Source organism: Harpia harpyja, chromosome 9, assembly GCF_026419915.1.
Source record: "Harpia harpyja isolate bHarHar1 chromosome 9, bHarHar1 primary haplotype, whole genome shotgun sequence".
Lineage (NCBI taxonomy): Eukaryota > Metazoa > Chordata > Aves > Accipitriformes > Accipitridae > Harpia > Harpia harpyja.
In genome coordinates, this window is record NC_068948.1 from 26,590,648 (window position 1) to 26,608,206 (window position 17,559).

The 17,559-nt window shown below is 54.6% G+C and overlaps 3 protein-coding genes across 3 annotated transcripts in view; 2 read left to right on the forward strand and 1 right to left on the reverse strand.

The window, feature by feature from the left end:
- Positions 1-17,559, forward strand: part of MRPL24 (mitochondrial ribosomal protein L24) — a 79,680-nt gene that overhangs the window by 51,203 nt on the left and 10,918 nt on the right. The gene's annotated exons all lie outside the window — the stretch shown is intronic.
- Positions 180-5,875, forward strand: SH2D2A (SH2 domain containing 2A). The gene is made up of 8 exons (XM_052797964.1): positions 180-525; positions 1,856-2,007; positions 2,187-2,362; positions 2,502-2,591; positions 2,678-2,843; positions 3,116-3,289; positions 3,439-3,939; positions 4,261-5,875. The coding sequence occupies exons 1-8, from the start codon at positions 180-182 to the stop codon at positions 4,396-4,398; spliced, it is 1,743 nt and encodes a 580-aa protein (XP_052653924.1). The 3' UTR covers positions 4,399-5,875.
- Positions 5,784-14,720, reverse strand: PRCC (proline rich mitotic checkpoint control factor). The gene is made up of 7 exons (XM_052796324.1): positions 14,039-14,720; positions 11,361-11,408; positions 10,335-10,919; positions 9,635-9,730; positions 8,583-8,726; positions 8,157-8,222; positions 5,784-7,539 (listed from the first exon to the last, which is right to left on the reverse strand). Exons 1-7 carry the CDS (start codon positions 14,579-14,581, stop codon positions 7,453-7,455), a joined length of 1,569 nt encoding a protein of 522 aa, XP_052652284.1. The 5' UTR covers positions 14,582-14,720; the 3' UTR covers positions 5,784-7,452.

Genomic DNA, 17,559 nt, shown 5'->3' on the forward strand with positions numbered 1-17,559 from the left:
CACGTCCTGGGATGTGCCCGGCTCCAGCAGCCGGTGGGGAGAAAGACACTGCAGCCGGAGCATGAGGAAGGGAAGTGGTGCCAGATCTCACCGTGCCAGGAACCGAATCCCGACTCGTGGCATAAGCCTCAGCCAGCTGAGCCCCCCTGCCCTTGCACCTGGCTGCATGAGATCCCGGGATGCGGATGGGAAGAACAAAGAGCCTTTTGCAGGTGCAGACATGCCAGCGGGGCGGGTGGCCGGAGCCCCCTCCTCGCCACAGACCAGCCCGTGCCAAGGGTCCCAGTGTCACCTGGGTGTCACCCCAGTGCCACCCCATTGCCCCATGCCGCCTTCCTGTGACGTCTCCCCATCACGCGAAGGCTCTTGCGGCATCGGTCGCTGCTTCCTGCCCTTCACAGGCAGCAGAGGTGCGAGTGCAGGCAAGGCGGCAGCGCTGCCTGCCCTGCCAGCCTGCCCCGTCAGCCTGCCCCGTCCTGTCGGCACCAGCTATGGACTCTTGGGTCACTGCGTGGCCAGACAGAGGTAGGTGCCTGGGCTGGATGATCAGGGCTGGGGTCTGTCCGGGGTTGTATTTGTACCAGGATGGGAGGAAAAAGACCGAGAAGCAAACCCTGAGCAGGGGGACTCAGGATGGGCAAGCGCCGAGTGATGTGGGGATGCTCGGGGTGCTCCCCCCATCCAAATGCATGACAGAGAAGGGGCAGAGGACAAGGGGGTGTGGAGAGAGGGAGCGGCATCCCCTGCCTATCTCAGCCCTTCCAGCCAGGTCTTACCCCCTTCAAAGGGGGAAATCCAGGCCAGAAAGGTCTCACGGAACAAAGCCGGGCTTTAACCCGTTTCAAGTCCGATTGCACACATTGTCACCCCAGGAGCGGGGGGTTGAAGCAGCACATCCTGCCTTGGGGATCAAAGCCACCCGAGCCACCTCTCTGAGGCCGAGGTGCTGGGGTGGGGAAGCAGGGACGAGCCCCCCACCTCCACCCAGGACCCCTACCCAGCTGGGGGAACGCACCACAAGCTGGGGACAATGACGTTGTCCCCAGCTGCCTAGCCATGCCCAGGCAGGACCTGACCCAAATTCGCCTTCCTGGCGCTCCCCATGTTGGTTTGCTGCGGTTTGGGTGGTTTTGTTTCGCTTTGTCAACAAGCTCCCTGCCCTCCCCTGCCTTCCCCTGCCCATCCCCGCCTGCCGCTGTGCAGGGACAGGCTGGGTGCTGCAGCCGGTTAAAGGTGGAGATGAGGTGCTATCCACCCCCGGTTCTCCCCGTCCCCCCAGCTGGATCCCCCCACTCTCAGATGAGCCTCAACTGGCTCCTCTGACTCAGCTTTGCCTCCCGGATCGAACCAGCCCTAGCCTCTTCCACCCCCTCAAGCATCTGCCAGGGATTAACGTTGTTTTGCCAAGCGTTGGTGGCTCGGGGCCGAGCTCGGGGTCCCTCGGCGGCCGCACGCAGAGCTTTGTGCCCGCTGCTTCGCTCCCCTTCCCGGGGCTGATCTGACACCCTGGGGACTTTTGGGGGTCTGGGGGATTCACACGCTTTCCTCTCTCTTCCACCCCACCCAGCTCACCAATGCACGGGGCTTTTCTCCTCTGGGGTCCAAGGGTCGTTGTCCCTTCTCACGACGTAGGTCCAGGGTGGAGAGGCAGAGTGATGAGCCCCAGGATGGGGGGCACAGGTGAAGGTACCCCTCACCCAGGCCATGGGCAAAAGCAGCGCTTTGGGGGGGGGGGGTCATGGAACCCCCCCCACGTGCTGGTATCCCATGGGCAGCGACGGGGCACAGGGACAGCTCAGGGCCCCGAGGGAGGCTTCGCTGCCCTGAGCCCATTTCTCCTTGCTCCCTGGTACAGGGGACCCCATGGATGACCACCGTCCTCTCTTCAGCACCTTCAAACCCATCAGCGAGGACAACATGGCCAGTGCCAAGCCAGGACCCGACATGACCCTGGTCCGGCCCCGGGGAGAAGAGCAGTCCCTGGGACACCAGGACACACACAGTAGGGTAGGACGTGGGGCTGCGATGGGTCCGTCCCCCTCAGCTCGCCATCCAAGTGCCCCTGAGCTCACACACCTGCAGGGACCGTGTCCTCTTGGGCTACGCCAGGAGCCCCGTGTGGGGAGCAGAGCATCCTTAGGGCACGTCCTCACCTGAGCCCCTGGCCGCTCTCCCCTTCTCTCCAGGTCCCAGCAAGCTCCTGGCCGTCCCCACCAGGCTGGTCCCCACAGGCAGGGGACCTGCGGCCGGAGCTGGTGGCCCTGCGTGCCCGGACAAGGCTGTGGTTCGAGCAGACGCAAGCCAGGAGGCTGCGGGCTGAGGGTAAGCTCCCAGCCTGGTTCCACGGCTTCATCAGCCGGAGGTGAGTGGGATGGGGAAGCCAAGGTGGGGGACAGGGTGGCCCCTTCAGCATCCCCAGCCCTGGGCTCCGAAATAGGGAGCTGGACCCCTGGATCCCATGAAAGGGGTGATAGCGAGTGGCTCCGGGCCCCTTCCTGCAGGGATACAGAGCAGCTGCTGCAGGATCAGCCCCCGGGCTGCTTCCTGGTCCGCTTCAGTGAGAGCACCGTTGGCTTCGTCCTGTCCTACAGGTGAAGGACCCCCGGCCCTGTCCAAGGGACCGACGCGCTCGGTCCCTTTCCCGCCCGCTGTGCTTACCCCATCCCCTCTCCCCCAGGGGCAGGGATTGCTGTCGGCACTTTGTCCTGGACCAGCTGCCGGATGGGCGGTATGTGATCCTGGGGGAGCAGAGCGCCCACACCGAGCTGGCCGACCTGCTGCAGCACTATGCTGCTGCCCCAGTCACACCGTACCATGAGTTCCTGACGGTGCCACGCAGACGGGTGAGGACCTGGCCCCTCGTTCGTCCCTGCAGCCAAAAAAATTGAGTCATTCCTGCTATAAGGATGGGGGTGGGATTTTCCCAAGCTGGGAAAATCAAAGGCAAGGGAAGTCCAAGCATCACAAAAGCCAGGGTTGGAACCAGAACAACCCCGGCCAACGTGCAGCATCCCAGCTGGGAGCGAGGAGCCGAACCATGGGCAGCACACCTGAGGGGGGACCAGTGCCCGGCTGGGTTTGCCCCAGACCCTGCACCTCTTTCCTCTTGTTGCAGGAAGATGAGCCCCAAGGACGGACACAGAGCCCAGCCAGCAGCGATGCTGTGCGTTCCCAATTGAGTGAAGCACCACCAAACCTGCTGGTGTACAGCACTGTCTTGAAGGGGTCCCCAGGAGCAGCCCCCCCACTGCCTGCAGAGCCCAGCGCCAAGAGAAGCTCATCCAGGGAGGTAAAGGCAGGGCAGAGGGGATGGAGGCACTTTCCCAAGGACAGAAGCCACAGCCTGGCCACAGGTCTTGCGAGATGGGGGGGATGCAGCCGGGGTGGGGGGATTCCAATTCCAGCCCTCACCTCCAACCTGTCCCACCTCTTCCACAGGCTCCCAGCATCCCCCCACCACTCCCAGCCAAGGCCAGCTCCTTGGCCACAGCTCAGGGGCCGCACAGCCCCGCCAGTGGTGGAGCAACTTCCTATGCTCAGGTGCACGAAGAAGCTGTCCTGTCCGAGCCACCCGATGCCAAGTACCAGCAGCTCATGTGCTTCCACACCTACGCCCAGCCCCATGAGGACATGGCACGCAGCCCCTCCACCAACTACGAGCCAGAAGAGCTCATCCCCTTCTATGCCGTGGGACGGGGCTCGAGCCCCAGCACTGGCCCCCAGGAGAACATCTACTCCGAGGTGGCGCTGGCCCGGCAGGATCTGCCTGCTCCACTTTCCCAAGGGACCCAAGGTGCCTTCTCCACGCTGCCCTCCAAATCCCGTGCTCACCACCGGCTCTTCCGCAGCATATCCAGCCAGGTGTCCAAGAGGCGGCAGCTACCCGCAGTTCCCACTGCAGACAGGAAGGAGAGAGGAGCCTCCAGCCCAACCGCAGAGGTGCGTTCCCCATAGCAGGTCACGTTGTAGAGCTGCTTGTTGCTCTAGAGCTCAGTCCCAACCCAGCGAGACCTCCTGTAGAGTCTGGTGGGCAGGGGTTTGCTCCAAATCAGGGTCACGGGGGGAGAAGGGGGTTCCCTGCTCACGGCTGCACGCTGGAGCAATGGTCTCCAACTCACAGCCAAAGCAGGAGCAAAGTTGAAGGCTGGGAGGGTGAAGGACCAACTTTTAACCACGTCCCCACTCTCAAGTCAAACCTCCACCCAATAAAGCATGATCTCACAGCCGTTTCCCTTCAACCTCTCCCCACGGATTACCCAGGACACAACAAACCCTCCGCTCAAGTTCGATGATCCTGTTTACAGCCGGAGGACGAGTGCCGCAAAGCAAGCTGTGGCTGCAGCAGGGCAGGAGAGCCCCGAGAACATTTACGAGCAGCTTTCGGGACAGCGTCTCTAAGCCGCCCGCACAGGTACGTCTAAGACAAGGGCCAGTTCCCGGCTCCCAGGCAGAAGGAAGCTCTCAGGCTCCTCCACTGCTAAAGGAAGCCCTTGGACCTGGAAGCAGAGGTCCAAGGCTGCAGTTGGCCCCTCCACAGATAACCAGCACCCTGGCAGCATCAGCGATGCCAGTCCACTCCACGCTGGGATTCCCACGCCCTTCCCAAGGCAGCAGCCTGCTTCCCAAGCCCTGCGAGACAGTTAAGAGGGGAACGGATTTAATTTGTCTTTGAACACATTCAGAAAGCGATTTCTATTAATAGAACAAGGGTGGAAAAGGCCATTCTAGTAAAATTAGAGATGGGTTTCAGGCATGGCTGGTGCATCCAGAGTCAGCTATTAAATTGGCCACAAGCCAGAGCAACGCCACAGCCTGGCAGGCAGGGCCACACCAAACCTCACGAGCCCAGTGCTGACACTTCCAAGCCCTGCGCATTGCCTCAGCCACAAAACACAAGATAGCACCAACCCCGAGGAGCAAATTCAGCTGCAAGGTTGGCAACACCGACCCTGGTGCTGCCCAGCAGCGTGCAAATCCCCGGCCTTGTCATTTCTTCTGAAACGACACCAAGGCAATGTCATTCTCACTGCAGACAAGGTGCACCCAGCCTTAAACGGAGCAGAAAGCATATGAGGACAGCCAAAGCCCCACGCTGGGATGTGTTAGAGCTTCAAGACAGGAAGGGAAAAGGAGGGCTGCAGGGTTGGAGTTGTTTTCTTTTACCTCTCTGAAGAAAAACTCACTTTCGCTTTTCACAAGCCTACTTTTTCTTGCTCTTAAATGGCTAAAAGCAGAGCGCAAGTCAGCCACGATTCCCGCCCTCATAACTCCCCTCTAGTGCTAAAAATGAGTCATTACACACCAAAATAGAATCAGAAAAGGGAAACCCGTGAGCTTCAGCCTCCCTCTCAGCTTGCTCCAGGACTCCACCAAGGCCGCTGAAGAAGAGTTTGGGAGCAGAGGGTCTGCCAGAGGATGGAGTTTCCTTGCCCCACAGCAGCTGCTCTGCCTTCGATGCTGCAGCAAAGCCCTCCAGCATCACCACTGGCTCCGAGCTGGGAACACTGAGGGCAAGGCTTGGCATTTTAAACTGATGGATCCACAGCTGTGAGCACAACTCACTGCTGGGATTCGCACCCCGGATGGGCTGTGCATAGCAAACTCCCCTCAGACAAGAGTTTTGTCACCGGCTGTGCAACAGCATCCGCTCTGCGAATAAGCTAAGGCAGCCATCACCAAAACACGGGCTGCCACGATGGTGCTTCAGCCTTGCCAGGGAGGGGAGAAGGAAAACCAATGCCTCGAGCAAGGAGTTGAGCACCTCGTGACGGAAACAGGTGTGGTTCGGTTCATTTAAAAGTTTATTCCTTTATCAAATCTCTTTTGAGAGGATTTTGCTGTACATATAACATATGAATAAATTACTCAACAGTAACTTTATTCTGGTCATTCAAATACTCAAAATGGGCTCTGCAAAGTACTAAAACATCCGGGGAACTAAACTAGAAATCAGATTATTTTAAAATATTCTAAGAAAAGACTTCATTCATGGGGGTTGGTTTGCTTGTTTTTAACAGGTAACATGGGAGAAAAACAACCTCTTGGGAGTTTTTCTAAATGGAATAACAAATATTAGCTGTTTTAGCTGCAGTTACAACAAATATAACCCTTAGTGGTGGGAATGTAAGTTAAATAACCAGACCAGATCTCTGTTCCCTTTGGCATCACGCGCTTTGGTGAACAACAAACTAAGTGAGGCCACAGAGATTTGGCTAAAGATACATGGATCTGGCCAGCAAGGCTGCACATGATTTGCAGTCATATCACCTAGATCTAATACCTTAAATAAAAGAAAGACTTCATTTTAAAAAGTTAAGGCCGGATATGGTTTCTTCTTCCCAGCCAGGAGGGTAAAGTTAATGCTTAATTGAACAGAATTGATACAAACAAGCTGGAGGAAAAATAAAATTGTACAGTTGGCAGCTTTCATCTGTGTCTGCTCAGAGGAAATACTGCTGCTTCACTTGCCGAGCTCACTGCCAGCTGCACCACACCGTGACACTGGCAATACTCAGTTCAAGGAGTCTGGGGAGCAGCCTGGTACAGCACTGTAGGCCTTGGGTCAGGGGGAGGAGGAGGAGGAGGAGGAAAGAGGGGAAAAAAAGGAAGAAAAATGTACATACACACATTGACCACGTTTATCCAAAAGCCCTCAGCAGCGCCTCGTACTGGGCAAGAGATCCTCACTGCTTTTTGTGCGTTCCACACTCGGGGCGCTTCCACCTCTATTGCAAGCTCTGACCCGTAAAGGAGTTTCCCCTCAGCATGGTTCGAGACATACGGGCCGGTGGAGCTGAGAACAAAACCACTACCTCAGCCACGCTTAAAAAAAAAAAAAAAAAAAAAAAAAAAAATGTATCAAAATCATTTGCATGAGAGGAGCACTGGATTTACTCAGACATGAGTAAGCAGCCAGGGGGACATCTCAAATAAAAGGACAAAAAAAAAAAAAAAAAAAGGCAACCAGGCTTGCTCTTGAAACTCACTGTCTTTTAGAAAGAAAAATTACACTCTCAACACACAGCGAGTCCAAGAAAGGAGCAAAGTGGAACTTGGAAGTTTATTGAGACTCTGCCTAAGGTTCCAGTGGCGAGGCTACGTCGAAGGAGGAGTAGCCCCTGTACCCACAGGACAAAAGCTCCAAGCCTTGCACCAGGCACGTTCCCTGCAGCTGCCTCAGACTGTCATCAGTCGTATGAAACAGGTTTGGTCTGAACCTTCCACATTATCATTTATAAGAAGGGAGGGGAAAAATTACAGATGGAGTTTCGGGACCGGCTTGCATTAAACCTTTCTCCTGGCAGGCAGGGGAGTGCAGTATCCTCCCACCCGCTGAGCAGACCTGCCGAGCAGACCGCGTTCTGCACGGGGCCTGGTTGATCTCCAGAAGGCCAGGAGAAGTCTGACACAGTAGGTCACCTGGGACAACAGCCAAAAAGTGGGACAGAGGTGTTAGAATCCATATTTGGCTTGAGTCTGACGTCGGCTGAGCTTGTTTTCAGACCATGTGTTTTTCAGTTCCAGTTCTCTTTCCTTTGCCTGCAGAAATTGAGAGGATTAACATCAGCGTTGCTGCTCACTGACTCAGCAGTATTTCACCCTCCTCTGCCCCTGCTGACGGGGATTACAGAGCACTTCAGCGAGATGCCTCATTACAGGAGTTAGCACAATTATCTTGACAGCAGCCTGAATTAATTGGGATGCACAGGCATTTCATTCACGCTGAAACACAGCTTCTCTTGTGGGACAGTCTCAGCAGCCGCTTACTAACCACACAGCAGCGGTGTGGAATTAAGACAGGAAGCAGAGAGTCTCGTAACACATACAACCACACACGCACTGGAGCTGGGCAGGAGGGGAAGAGCAAAGCAAAGCAAAAAGCAAGCTAGAAGCTCAGTGCCATGACACCCGCGGGGCCAAGGCACTGCTGTCACAAGGCTATTCGGGCCGGTGGTGGCCAGGACACTCCTGCCACCTCCACCCCCGTCAGAACTGCTGCAGGTCTCGCCTGGGGCTCGGGGCGCTCATTAATCAGAGACAACCCCTGCTCCCCAGCTGCTGAAAGAGCAGCTCCACCAGCCCTGCCTGGTGCTGCCAAGCATCAAGCCTTGTAATTCTGCCTGGATCCGTTTCCGTGCTAGAGGGAGGCCACTCACTTGATGGATCAGGTATGTGATCTGGTGTTTTCTCCTTTGCTGTCCCGTGGGCTGATCTCCTTTTTTCTAGAAAGCAAAACCAGGTGAACTGTTAAGTCTAGAAAGATACTGACCCAGACAGTGAAACAAGACAAGAGCTTGCACAAAGCCATTTGAAGAAGCATTTGTTTCATATTAAATGGCTCTGGGCAGATTCCTTAGGCTGAAGCAGTTCCTGTCTGGTCTTTACCACGTGCACGCTGGGACTGTGTTTTGACAAGCTCTACTGGTCTCTCACGTGTAATTATTTATACAACAGACAACACAAGGGTCCCTGTCTCCCCACCCTGGTGACTGCATAGCATCTAATACAGCTCCAGCTGTGGTTGAAACGGGAACTGAACAGAGGTCTCCAAAATCCCAGCCAGCACTCCTCCCTTCCTGTACCTTGCTGAACGATTTCATGGTCTTCTCCTCTGTTAAGGATTTGGTCAGCCACTGCTGGGCTCCACTCAGCTGATCATCACCTTTGATATCCACAAAGTTGATCTCTTCCCTCCCTCGATTCCGCTTGCCTTGCAGACGCTTGAACTGAAAGAAGAACAGAAACAACCGGAGTTACACAGGCACACAACCTGAAACAAGTAAAGGTAGATAGGGTCTGAGCCTTAGCTTCCCCAGCAAGGGACAGGCCACATCAACAACCATTTTTCCAACCAAGATTTTTTTCCTTTAGGAGAGTTCTGCTTTGCTATAGATCAGAATGTCTTAAACTACTTCACATGAAGGTTATAATCTCATCTTCCTGTGCATTTAAACAGCATTTACTCTTGCTTTCAGTCTTGCTCGGGGGAAGGCCCTCAGACTCCTGAGTCTCTCATTTTACATGCTAGGAAGGCACCTGAAGTTTTGCTGCTAACACATCCACCTCCCCTAACACAAATCCACCTCTAAAGTAAAGTAAAGAGATCCCTTGAAGAAGTGAGCACCAGACAGGCTACTGTATTCTGCAGCACTGACTGGCTCAGATAACAAGGCTGGCAGTTTCTGGGTTAGATCAACAATGGGAAAAGAATTTTTAAAACATGGTTTTGAGCATTTGAAATAAGTGGGGAATTCACTGCTATGCTAGAGAATGTACCGTGAAGGTATCTGAACAGTAGCTCACCTGCACCTCAGCAAGCAACATCTTCGCTCTACGCACCTTGTCTGCCCTAGATGCCCCTCACGAGAACGAACTGGGGCTCGGTGGAAATAACAAACATCAGCTACTTATATAACAAGCACACCCGTCTGGAGCAACAGCCCAACAGACTGCTGGAAGAACACCGCACATGTCCACAACACAGCGCTAGACCCTATGGAACAACAACCTGGTCCAACTCAGCATGAAGCACAGGTCATGCTGGTCAGACAGGACCGTGGCTGCCAAGCGGGTCCTGTGTTCTAGCAGAGCTTAAATGCAAACTCCGCAGTGGGACAGACAGTAAAGTGCCAACCGCTTCGTCATCTATGAAGGAGGAGTCGGTGCTCATCTCCTGCAGCGGTGCCTGGGCTGGTTCCATCTCCTGGTAGTACCCGCTGCTGTAGTAATCCTGTCAGCAAAAGGAAAACCAGTTTGTCACGAGAGCAAAGCAAGATCGATCCTGGAGTTATCACACACAGAGGTCTCGAGGCAGAGCACTGAATCGTGTACCTCGCCTCATGAGCTGCTGCTTTTTCACCTAGAGGGATTTCACTCGGCCTCCAGGGAGTACAGTATGTTACACATGTACTTCCTCCCAGGGCTGACCAAAGTAGTCGTTAATCACATCTCATTACTCTAGCACTACTGAAGAGTACAGGGCATTTTTTTCAGAGGTACTCAACAACAAATACTTTGCTGAATTACTAGAAACAACCTGGCTTCAGACACCAGCTCTGGCGAGCCTCGATTCTGCACCCTGAGAACAACAGGGACAGTTGCGCAGGGGCATTTTACATTGAGTGCAGCTATGAAACATTTATCCAGCAAAGAGCATCTACATCTCTCATGCCAGAGGAATCCTGTTGTGCTAAGTGCTGTGGATCTCTGCTCCTTGTCCCAGCTAGCTCAGATGGGTTAGATTCCTACAAGGCGCAGCCTGCTTCAGTAACTAATTTGGAGCCCCTCGTCCCAGACCCCTTTTCAGAGCTTCACCTCCCAGTCAGTGAACCCACCTGATAATATGCACCAGCCACACCGGCCTCACCGTAGGCAGGGAACTGGCTGTACGGCTGGCTGCCGTAGTCTTCTCCGGGTTTGGGTGCCCAGCTGTGCTGAGCACCACTGGAGCCCGCACCCGTCTTGAACTCCAGCGGGGCATTAGCAGCAGCATCCTGGAACTGGGGCTCTGTCTCTGTCCCAGGAGGTGGGTCCTCCGACACCACCGTGCCAGAGTACATGTATGTCTCAGCACCCACAATGCTGGGCTCGCCCCTGTCAGACAAGGAGAAGTAGTTCTCTGGCTCGACCTCTTCATCACTGTCATCCTCTTCCTGCGTGATCTGCTTTGTTACCTGCAGGGCAGCGCTCTTCGCAGCAGCTTTGATGGCAGACGGAGAAGGAGTTGTGGGCACCGCTGGCTTGGACAGAGGTTTTGCTTTGGAGGAAGAGGTCGGGCCCTTAGCAGGCTTTGAGTCGGAGGTGTTTTCTCCCGCTTTCCTTGAGAAAGCGTAGGGCAAAAGTAACCGATTGGTCTCTTTCACTGTCAAATTTTTGGGTTGAGGAAGCAAAGCCGACAAGCCAGAGCCCTCGCCGCGTCCCTGGTGAGTTTCATGCAGGGCAAATGGTTCACAGAAATGAGAAATGAGTGAGACTATTTAGTTTTCCTGACTCCCTGCCAATTATCTCCTCCAATTCTAACAACATTAATGGGTTTCCCATTGCTTAGCACAATCGTTTGCTACTTCAAACATGCTGCAGGACTTTCTTGTACAAAAGGCCAGTGGGACTTCTAAGGGAAATGTGGTACTTGCAAATATCTGCCAACTACCCAAATTAATGCCTGTTTTTCTGAGATTTAAATTTATGAAACTGCCCAAAAAGGAGGGACTTGACACCCCAGGGGATTTCAGGAATTTTCTATGCTACAAGCCATGCGCTGATCAGAGTGGCTGATTTACACTAGTGGAAGCCCAAGATCTGTCACAGTCAAATGCTCCTTTCCTGTGAAACTTGTTTAATTTAATATCCTATGTATTTACCTGAAGAGTATTTTTCTTCTTTGTTGGTTCATCTTCCTCTGAATCTGACTGAGAAAGAAAAACAGAGCTTAGCACAACTTGAGATATTAAAGTAAAAGAAAAAAAGCCCACCCACTATGCAATTTATTAATTTTCAGTTTGAACCAGCTAAAGAATCACAGTAACACAGATTTGCCGAGAGCCGAGATAAAAAGCAACAGTGGGATGCGGTCAAGCTCTTTTTCACAGTCTTGCTGATGCATCTGTGTCAGGGCAAAGAGAGATAAAAGCCTGCCCTGGTTACTACTATGAGAGATAAACTATCCACAGTGAAAGCAGGACCACAGTACTTGCTGCTATATTTAGAGATAACTGGGTCTGCCACAGGCCAGGCAGAGGCAGAAAAATAAGCTGCATTCTGCTGTAAAACCTGAAGCTTTGCAAACAAGTCAGCATCTCCTCTTAAAAACCTCGTAAGAGCAATCCATCCGTAGCCAAACAATAATCTCCCACTTGAGCTCATTTATGCAACTTATGGAACAAAAAAACAAAGACAAAAAAAAAAAGCATTTGCTAACCGAAAATTCCAAATTTTCAAGGCGGCTTTTTAATGCTGTTCTAAAGCAGAGTGGGTGGGCAGAGAAACTCAGCTTCTACGTAATTGGCTCCTGCCAGAAATTAGCATTTAGAGAGCCTACAGCTCAAGCATTTTTTTTTTTTTAATAAATCACGTGAAAATCAACCTAAAGCAAGGCAAAGAACACAAGCTGCACAGCATAAGGTCACCGCTCCCTTTCAAGGTAACAGACAACATTACATTAATAAAATCACACAAAGCAAGGGTGTAAAAATTCACCGTGGGGATTAACAGGGAATTGTTCACAGTAATGCTGGAGTTGCTAAATATCCATTTAAAACTTGAGTAGAAAGTCTGGTCATCTCTGGCATCAGAAAAGGCCCTTAACATCTTTATCGTTTTATAGCTTTGCAAAGCACTTTAAAGAGATTACAGGAAACAAGGTCTTCTGCCAGTTTACTATCTAAATTATAAAACAGGACAAAGACAAAGAACATGCATAAATAAAATCAAGTCAAGAGTTGCCATAAAACCCACATGTTGCATTTGGGAGAGAGGAGATAAAGCAGACTGCCCAGGAGTGTCTCCACAGGTGCAAACAAAAGGGACAGGAGGTGTTTTAAGGAGAATGAGGGGACGAGCGAGGACATCAGCCACAGGCCAAGGGACTTCCAGGAATCCCAAACGGGAACCGCTCAGACCAGCTCTGGTTTTAAGGTACTTTTTCTCCCTTCAGCATTAATTCACTCGCCTGACACTGACAACCTGCAGCATTTCTGTTCAAAGCCAATGCACTGGAACACAGAGGGGGAGATAAAGGGGAGGAACAAATCTCCTTTCATTTGAGCTTATTTCAGTAACTGTACAACCAGCGAGGAAGCGAAGAACCCTAATGCTTGCTTTATTACGAAGCGCCCATTCCAAAGCACTGCAAGAAAGTGAGTAAGCAAAAAGCAGGTATGAGAGAATGGGATATCCCTCATCCGTTTGCCTAAAAGGGGAACCCGTGCGTCCCACTGCCTGGTGCACCTCTGCCGTGTTTGGGAGCCGTGGCATGAGGAGCTCAGTCTCTGGCATTTGCCAAACTGGGCTGGTCATCGGCAAGCAGCGGAGTGTGGTTCAGGGATGGCCAGGAAGCCCACATCCTCTCATCCGCTCTCCCCATGCCCCCGCAGACTGCTCTTCCAGCAGACTGCTCTTCCAGCAAAGCGAGATGCACTGACTTTGCTTCAGCTCCCCCAGGCCCAAGATGCTGGCAGACCACTCTTAATTGATGCTGTTTATAAATCCATACAGTCAAACCTCTTCTTTGAGCTACCTGTCCCCATGGAAATGACCCTAAAGCTTCGCAGTTCAGCTCTTCCTACAGCCCGAGGCACTCACATCTCACCAGAACCAGTGACTGAGGCCAGAAATGGCCACAGCCACACGAGCTATGATAGTGCCGTCCCAGAGCAAATGAGCAGAAGGGAGAGAAGGAAAGCTGATCAATAGGGACACCTAGAAAAAAAAAAGGGGGACAAGGACCTGCCTTTCCCTGCTCTCGCCATGGGGTTGTCCGGATTCAGTGCTCAGGAGCCCCGTAAGGCACAGGGCACTGCAAACACGAAAAAGCATAAGCTAAGAGGGAAGTGATTACCTAAAGGTCCAGAGGACGTCTGATGCCTTTAGCTAAAGAAGCAATAGATTGACAGGAAAATCTATCAATTGCACAGCGAACAACAGAAGAATTTTTTTGGGATACCCCCACGCAAGGCCATACAGCTCCACATCATCAACTTGTTAACTTCAGTAATAAATAAGGGTGCAGATAATCTGGGTTTTGCTGTATTACGATTATAAATAAGGTTTCTATATCAGTTTAATTCTGCAAAGCGCTTTAGGATTAGGGCTGGCAGCTGGGACAAATCTCCCTGTAGATGCCACAACAATTGGTTTTGGTACCTTGCTATATTATGATGGGAGAGAGCGAGGAAAGAGACACTCAGCTTTCTGGGCAAACAAATCCACACGGGATTGCTCTCGGGAGATGATTTCACGTACTAAGGTGCTCCTTCTCAGGAGGGCTTGAGCTGCTCCCCCCCCCGCCCCCAGCAATGCTGGTAGTTTATTTCATACTCACATCTCCCTTGTGCAACTCGGGCACTGCGATCCGCACCGGCTCTGTCCTCTTCTTTGGCTTGGGGAGGCTCAAATCCACCCCAGCCCCGGGCAGAGCACCAGAGGCCGAGACAGGAGGGGGCAAGTTGAGGGTAGAGGCAGAGGTCGTGGTGGTAGCGTTCCTCGGGGGAGGCAGGAGGAGCCCCCCCAGCCTGGGCTTCTCCCCGCTCCCGTTCCCGCTGGCGGCCAGCTCGGGCAGGCTGACGGTCGAGGCCTGGGCCGGGCTCATGCCCGGCGGAGGGGCGCTGAAGCCCCTCATACCAGGCGGGGGGCCCATAAGGAAAGGGGGGGGCGGCGGCAAGGGGAAGCCGCTGCCCAGGGGCTGGTGAGGCGGGGGCAGCGGGGGCATCACGGGGGCCTTGGGGGGAGGCAAGGTGGCGAAGAGCCCCCGGGCCGGGGGCTGCTTGGCTGCGGCAGGAGGCGGAGCGGCGGCTTCTTCCTCCTCGCCCGCGGCCTCCTCCGCATCGCTCTCCTCTTCGCTGCTGGCATAGGCCACCAGGGACATGGCCCTCCGAGGAGGGCGGCCCTCCGCGGGCAGGAGCCGCTACGCGAGGCCGAGGATCCGCCCTCCCGGCTAGGCCGCGCCGCCGCCGCGCCTTCAACGACCGTAGCGGAGAGGAAGGGAAGGGTAGGGGCGAGGCTAAGCCGCCATGGCGGCCCCACCTCCGCGCAGCAGCGGGGCCGCGGGCTCGGAGAAGCGGTGAGGCGACCCAGCACCCAGCCCCACACCCGGCGCTCCGCGCTCCCAGATAATGGCTGCCGGCAGCGCCCCCGCCACCTTCCCCACACCTCAGCGCCGCCGGACTACAACTCCCGGCGTGCCCCGCGCGCCTCTTCCCCACCCGCCTCCCAGCGCGCCGCGCCGCGCGGCATCACGGGAAATGTAGTCTGCGCCGCCGCCCGGCGGGACCACCGCTCCCGGCGTGCCCACCGCTCCCGGCGTGCCCCACGAGCCAGGGGAGCGCGGGGCGGGGTCGAGGGAGGTGTCATGGCGGGGGAGCCGGAGCGGGGGGGGAAGGTCACGGTGAGGGGGTGGGGAGGCGCTAGGGACAAGGCCAGGCCAGGCCTGGCCCAGTCGAGCCTGGCCAGGCTAGGCCTAGTCAGACCAGACCAGGCCAGGCCTAGTCAGGCCTGACCAAGCCCCCGAAGTAAAGTGCGGCTTAGCCCGGCTGGAGGCCGTGAGGGGCCCAGGCCTCCGCCGAAAACCTCTGAGGGGGCCAAGGGACGGGCAGAGCCGTGAGCCGAGGTGGGGCTGGCTCGGTCCGGCCTGCTCAGAGTGAGTCCCCGGGGCGGGGGGGCTGGGGGTTACTCGCCCTGCCCGGCTGTGATGCGCCCGGCTGCCCTCCCCAGGCCACCCGCCGGGACTACAGCTCCCGGCGCTCCCCGCCCCCCTCCCCCGGGCCGTTTCCCCGCCCTGCCCGTCAGGTCGCCTAGTTAATCGCCAAACCGAGCCGTGGAGCTGGGGACTACAGCTCCCGGCGTGCCCGGAGGGGCCGGCGGGTACCCCGGCGACAGGCTGCTGTGTCACTGCAGGGGGACAGGGCGACGACGCGGAGGGGGGCGGGCGAGCAGCTTTTTGCTAGCTAGCTAGTTCCCTCCCTGCCTATTCATCCTTGCCTGTTTAATTTTAAGGCAGGAGCTGTGCTTAGACTGTGCTGTGAGTCTCAGTGGAAGGCTTTGCTGCAGCGAGGTGGAGATGGGAGTTCTCTCTTGCAGCAGAGGCCCTGGCCCGGGTCCCTCACAGCCCGTTTATTCCTTTAGTGCTTCACTGACTTTAGGTTTGACTCCAGAGACCTCCTTCTGGTTTGTTCTGGCCTTAATAAGAGAGCTGGGCTCTGAATTTGGGTCCCTAACACAAAGCCCAAGGAAGTAATTTGCCAAGCTGCGGCGAAGTACTAGCATAAGTATTTAAAGCAAAATCACGATCAATGAGAATCGTGTCCCATGATGCAAGCCCTTTATCATTTTGAACGGTATGAAACCCAACTAACGTGCCCTGTCCCACCCCCTCCCACCCTGTTCTGAAGGACTGATCGAGTATTAAAAATAGGTGTTGAGGCCTCTGAGAGCGAGAGGGAAGGGTGAACGCAGTTTTCAGTAGCTGTGACACTGGTACATTTTTTTCCCCACTCTACACAGCCGAGACCTGTAAGAGCGAAGCCGAGTGATGCTGGCACAAGGATGCTGAGGAGGAGGATGTTCCTGTGGCTGCAGGGCCGGTTTGGCTCACAGAAGGTCCTGTCTGCATCAGCCTTTCTTTGTGGCAGTGCAGAAAACCCCCTTTCCCTGGGACTGTAGGTTTCCCTGTCTGCCAGAAATGGCGAGGCATTGTCTCAGCTGTGACACGTGTGCAGTGACTTGTAGAGCAAACTCCTTGTCAAGGGGGCCTGAACCCCACCACCAAAGGGTGTCACGGAGGGGTTTAAGCCCCTTTCCTTTACAGCTCTGCCCACCCACTCTCCAAATCTAATGGAAACCAAAACAGAGAACAGCCACGGTACAATGGAGACTGGGATTTTTGAGGGAATCAGGCCCCCGGTGCCATCACTTCCCCAGCAAAGCACCCCTTGGGCTGAAATCCTGGGGGTGTGTTGGGATCTCCCCAGCATTTGGGGTTTTTTTTCACTCCTTCCTAAGTGTCTGGGTCCATTGGAAAGGAAAATCAGTAAGAGTCCCTGAGAAGCACTGAGTGAGCAGGTTAAACCCCCCCAAAGCTTTGATGCAAGGCAGTCCTCATCCTCTACAGAGGAAAATCAACAATAACCCCAGCACAGAGAGGAGGGACCAAGTTTAAACAAGGTCCTGCTCTCACTGCACAGGAGGGAAAAATCTTTGTTCCCCTCACCCTTTGTCCATCTTTTCTGTTTAAGCTGGAGATTCCTGGGCCTGGCTCTCACCCCTGGGCAGCAGGAGTCCTGCTTTCAGTTGTGACCCCTCTGATTATTTATTTGTCTTACTTTGCAGCTCGTTAGGAGAAATTAAGCCAAGGAAAGCACATGGGGGATGGAAGGAAAAGAGCCCAGCCCAGGAACCCCAACTGCCAGGTCACGGTGGAAGTTCTGGTCTTGCAAATGGCTTAATCTGTGCTTAATTTAATCACAGGTGTTTGGTTAGGCCAGGCCTGCAGCCTGTCATGGTCTGGAGGACCCAGCCTGGCCTGGCACAATGTCCCTGCCAGTGCCTGAGCCACATCACCCCGCCAAGGAAATCCCCAGCACCCAGAGTTTCGCCTGTTTTAGATGCCGGGATGCATTTAGTAGCAGCGCTGGGGGTGAAAGGAGACCAAGGTGACGATTTACTCATCTGGTGACTTAGTCACCCCCTAAACCCCACGTCGAGCCTGGCCGGGCAGCCCGAGCCTCCTCCCCAGGCACGCAAAGATTTTCCTATGTGCTTAATTTCGTGCGCTGTGAGTAATCCCAGTACCTCCAGCCCAGGATCTGCAGAACAGGGTATTTCTGAAGAAAAATGCTTTGCCTGTTC

Bases quoted from the DNA above. Each gene is read 5' to 3' on its own strand.
- PRCC (XM_052796324.1), bottom strand. From the start codon at position 14,581: ATGTCCCTGGTGGCCTATGCCAGCAGCGAAGAGGAGAGCGATGCGGAG. The intron at 9,731-10,334 runs GTGGGTTCACTG...TTTTGCTGACAG, and splicing joins TGGCTGGTGCATATTATCAG to GATTACTACAGCAGCGGGTA. The intron at 7,540-8,156 runs GTGAGTGGCCTC...CAATTTCTGCAG, and splicing joins TCACATACCTGATCCATCAA to GCAAAGGAAAGAGAACTGGA.
- SH2D2A (XM_052797964.1), top strand. From the start codon at position 180: ATGCGGATGGGAAGAACAAAGAGCCTTTTGCAGGTGCAGACATGCCAG. The intron at 2,008-2,186 runs GTAGGACGTGGG...CCTTCTCTCCAG, and splicing joins ACCAGGACACACACAGTAGG to GTCCCAGCAAGCTCCTGGCC. The intron at 2,592-2,677 runs GTGAAGGACCCC...CCTCTCCCCCAG, and splicing joins GGCTTCGTCCTGTCCTACAG to GGGCAGGGATTGCTGTCGGC.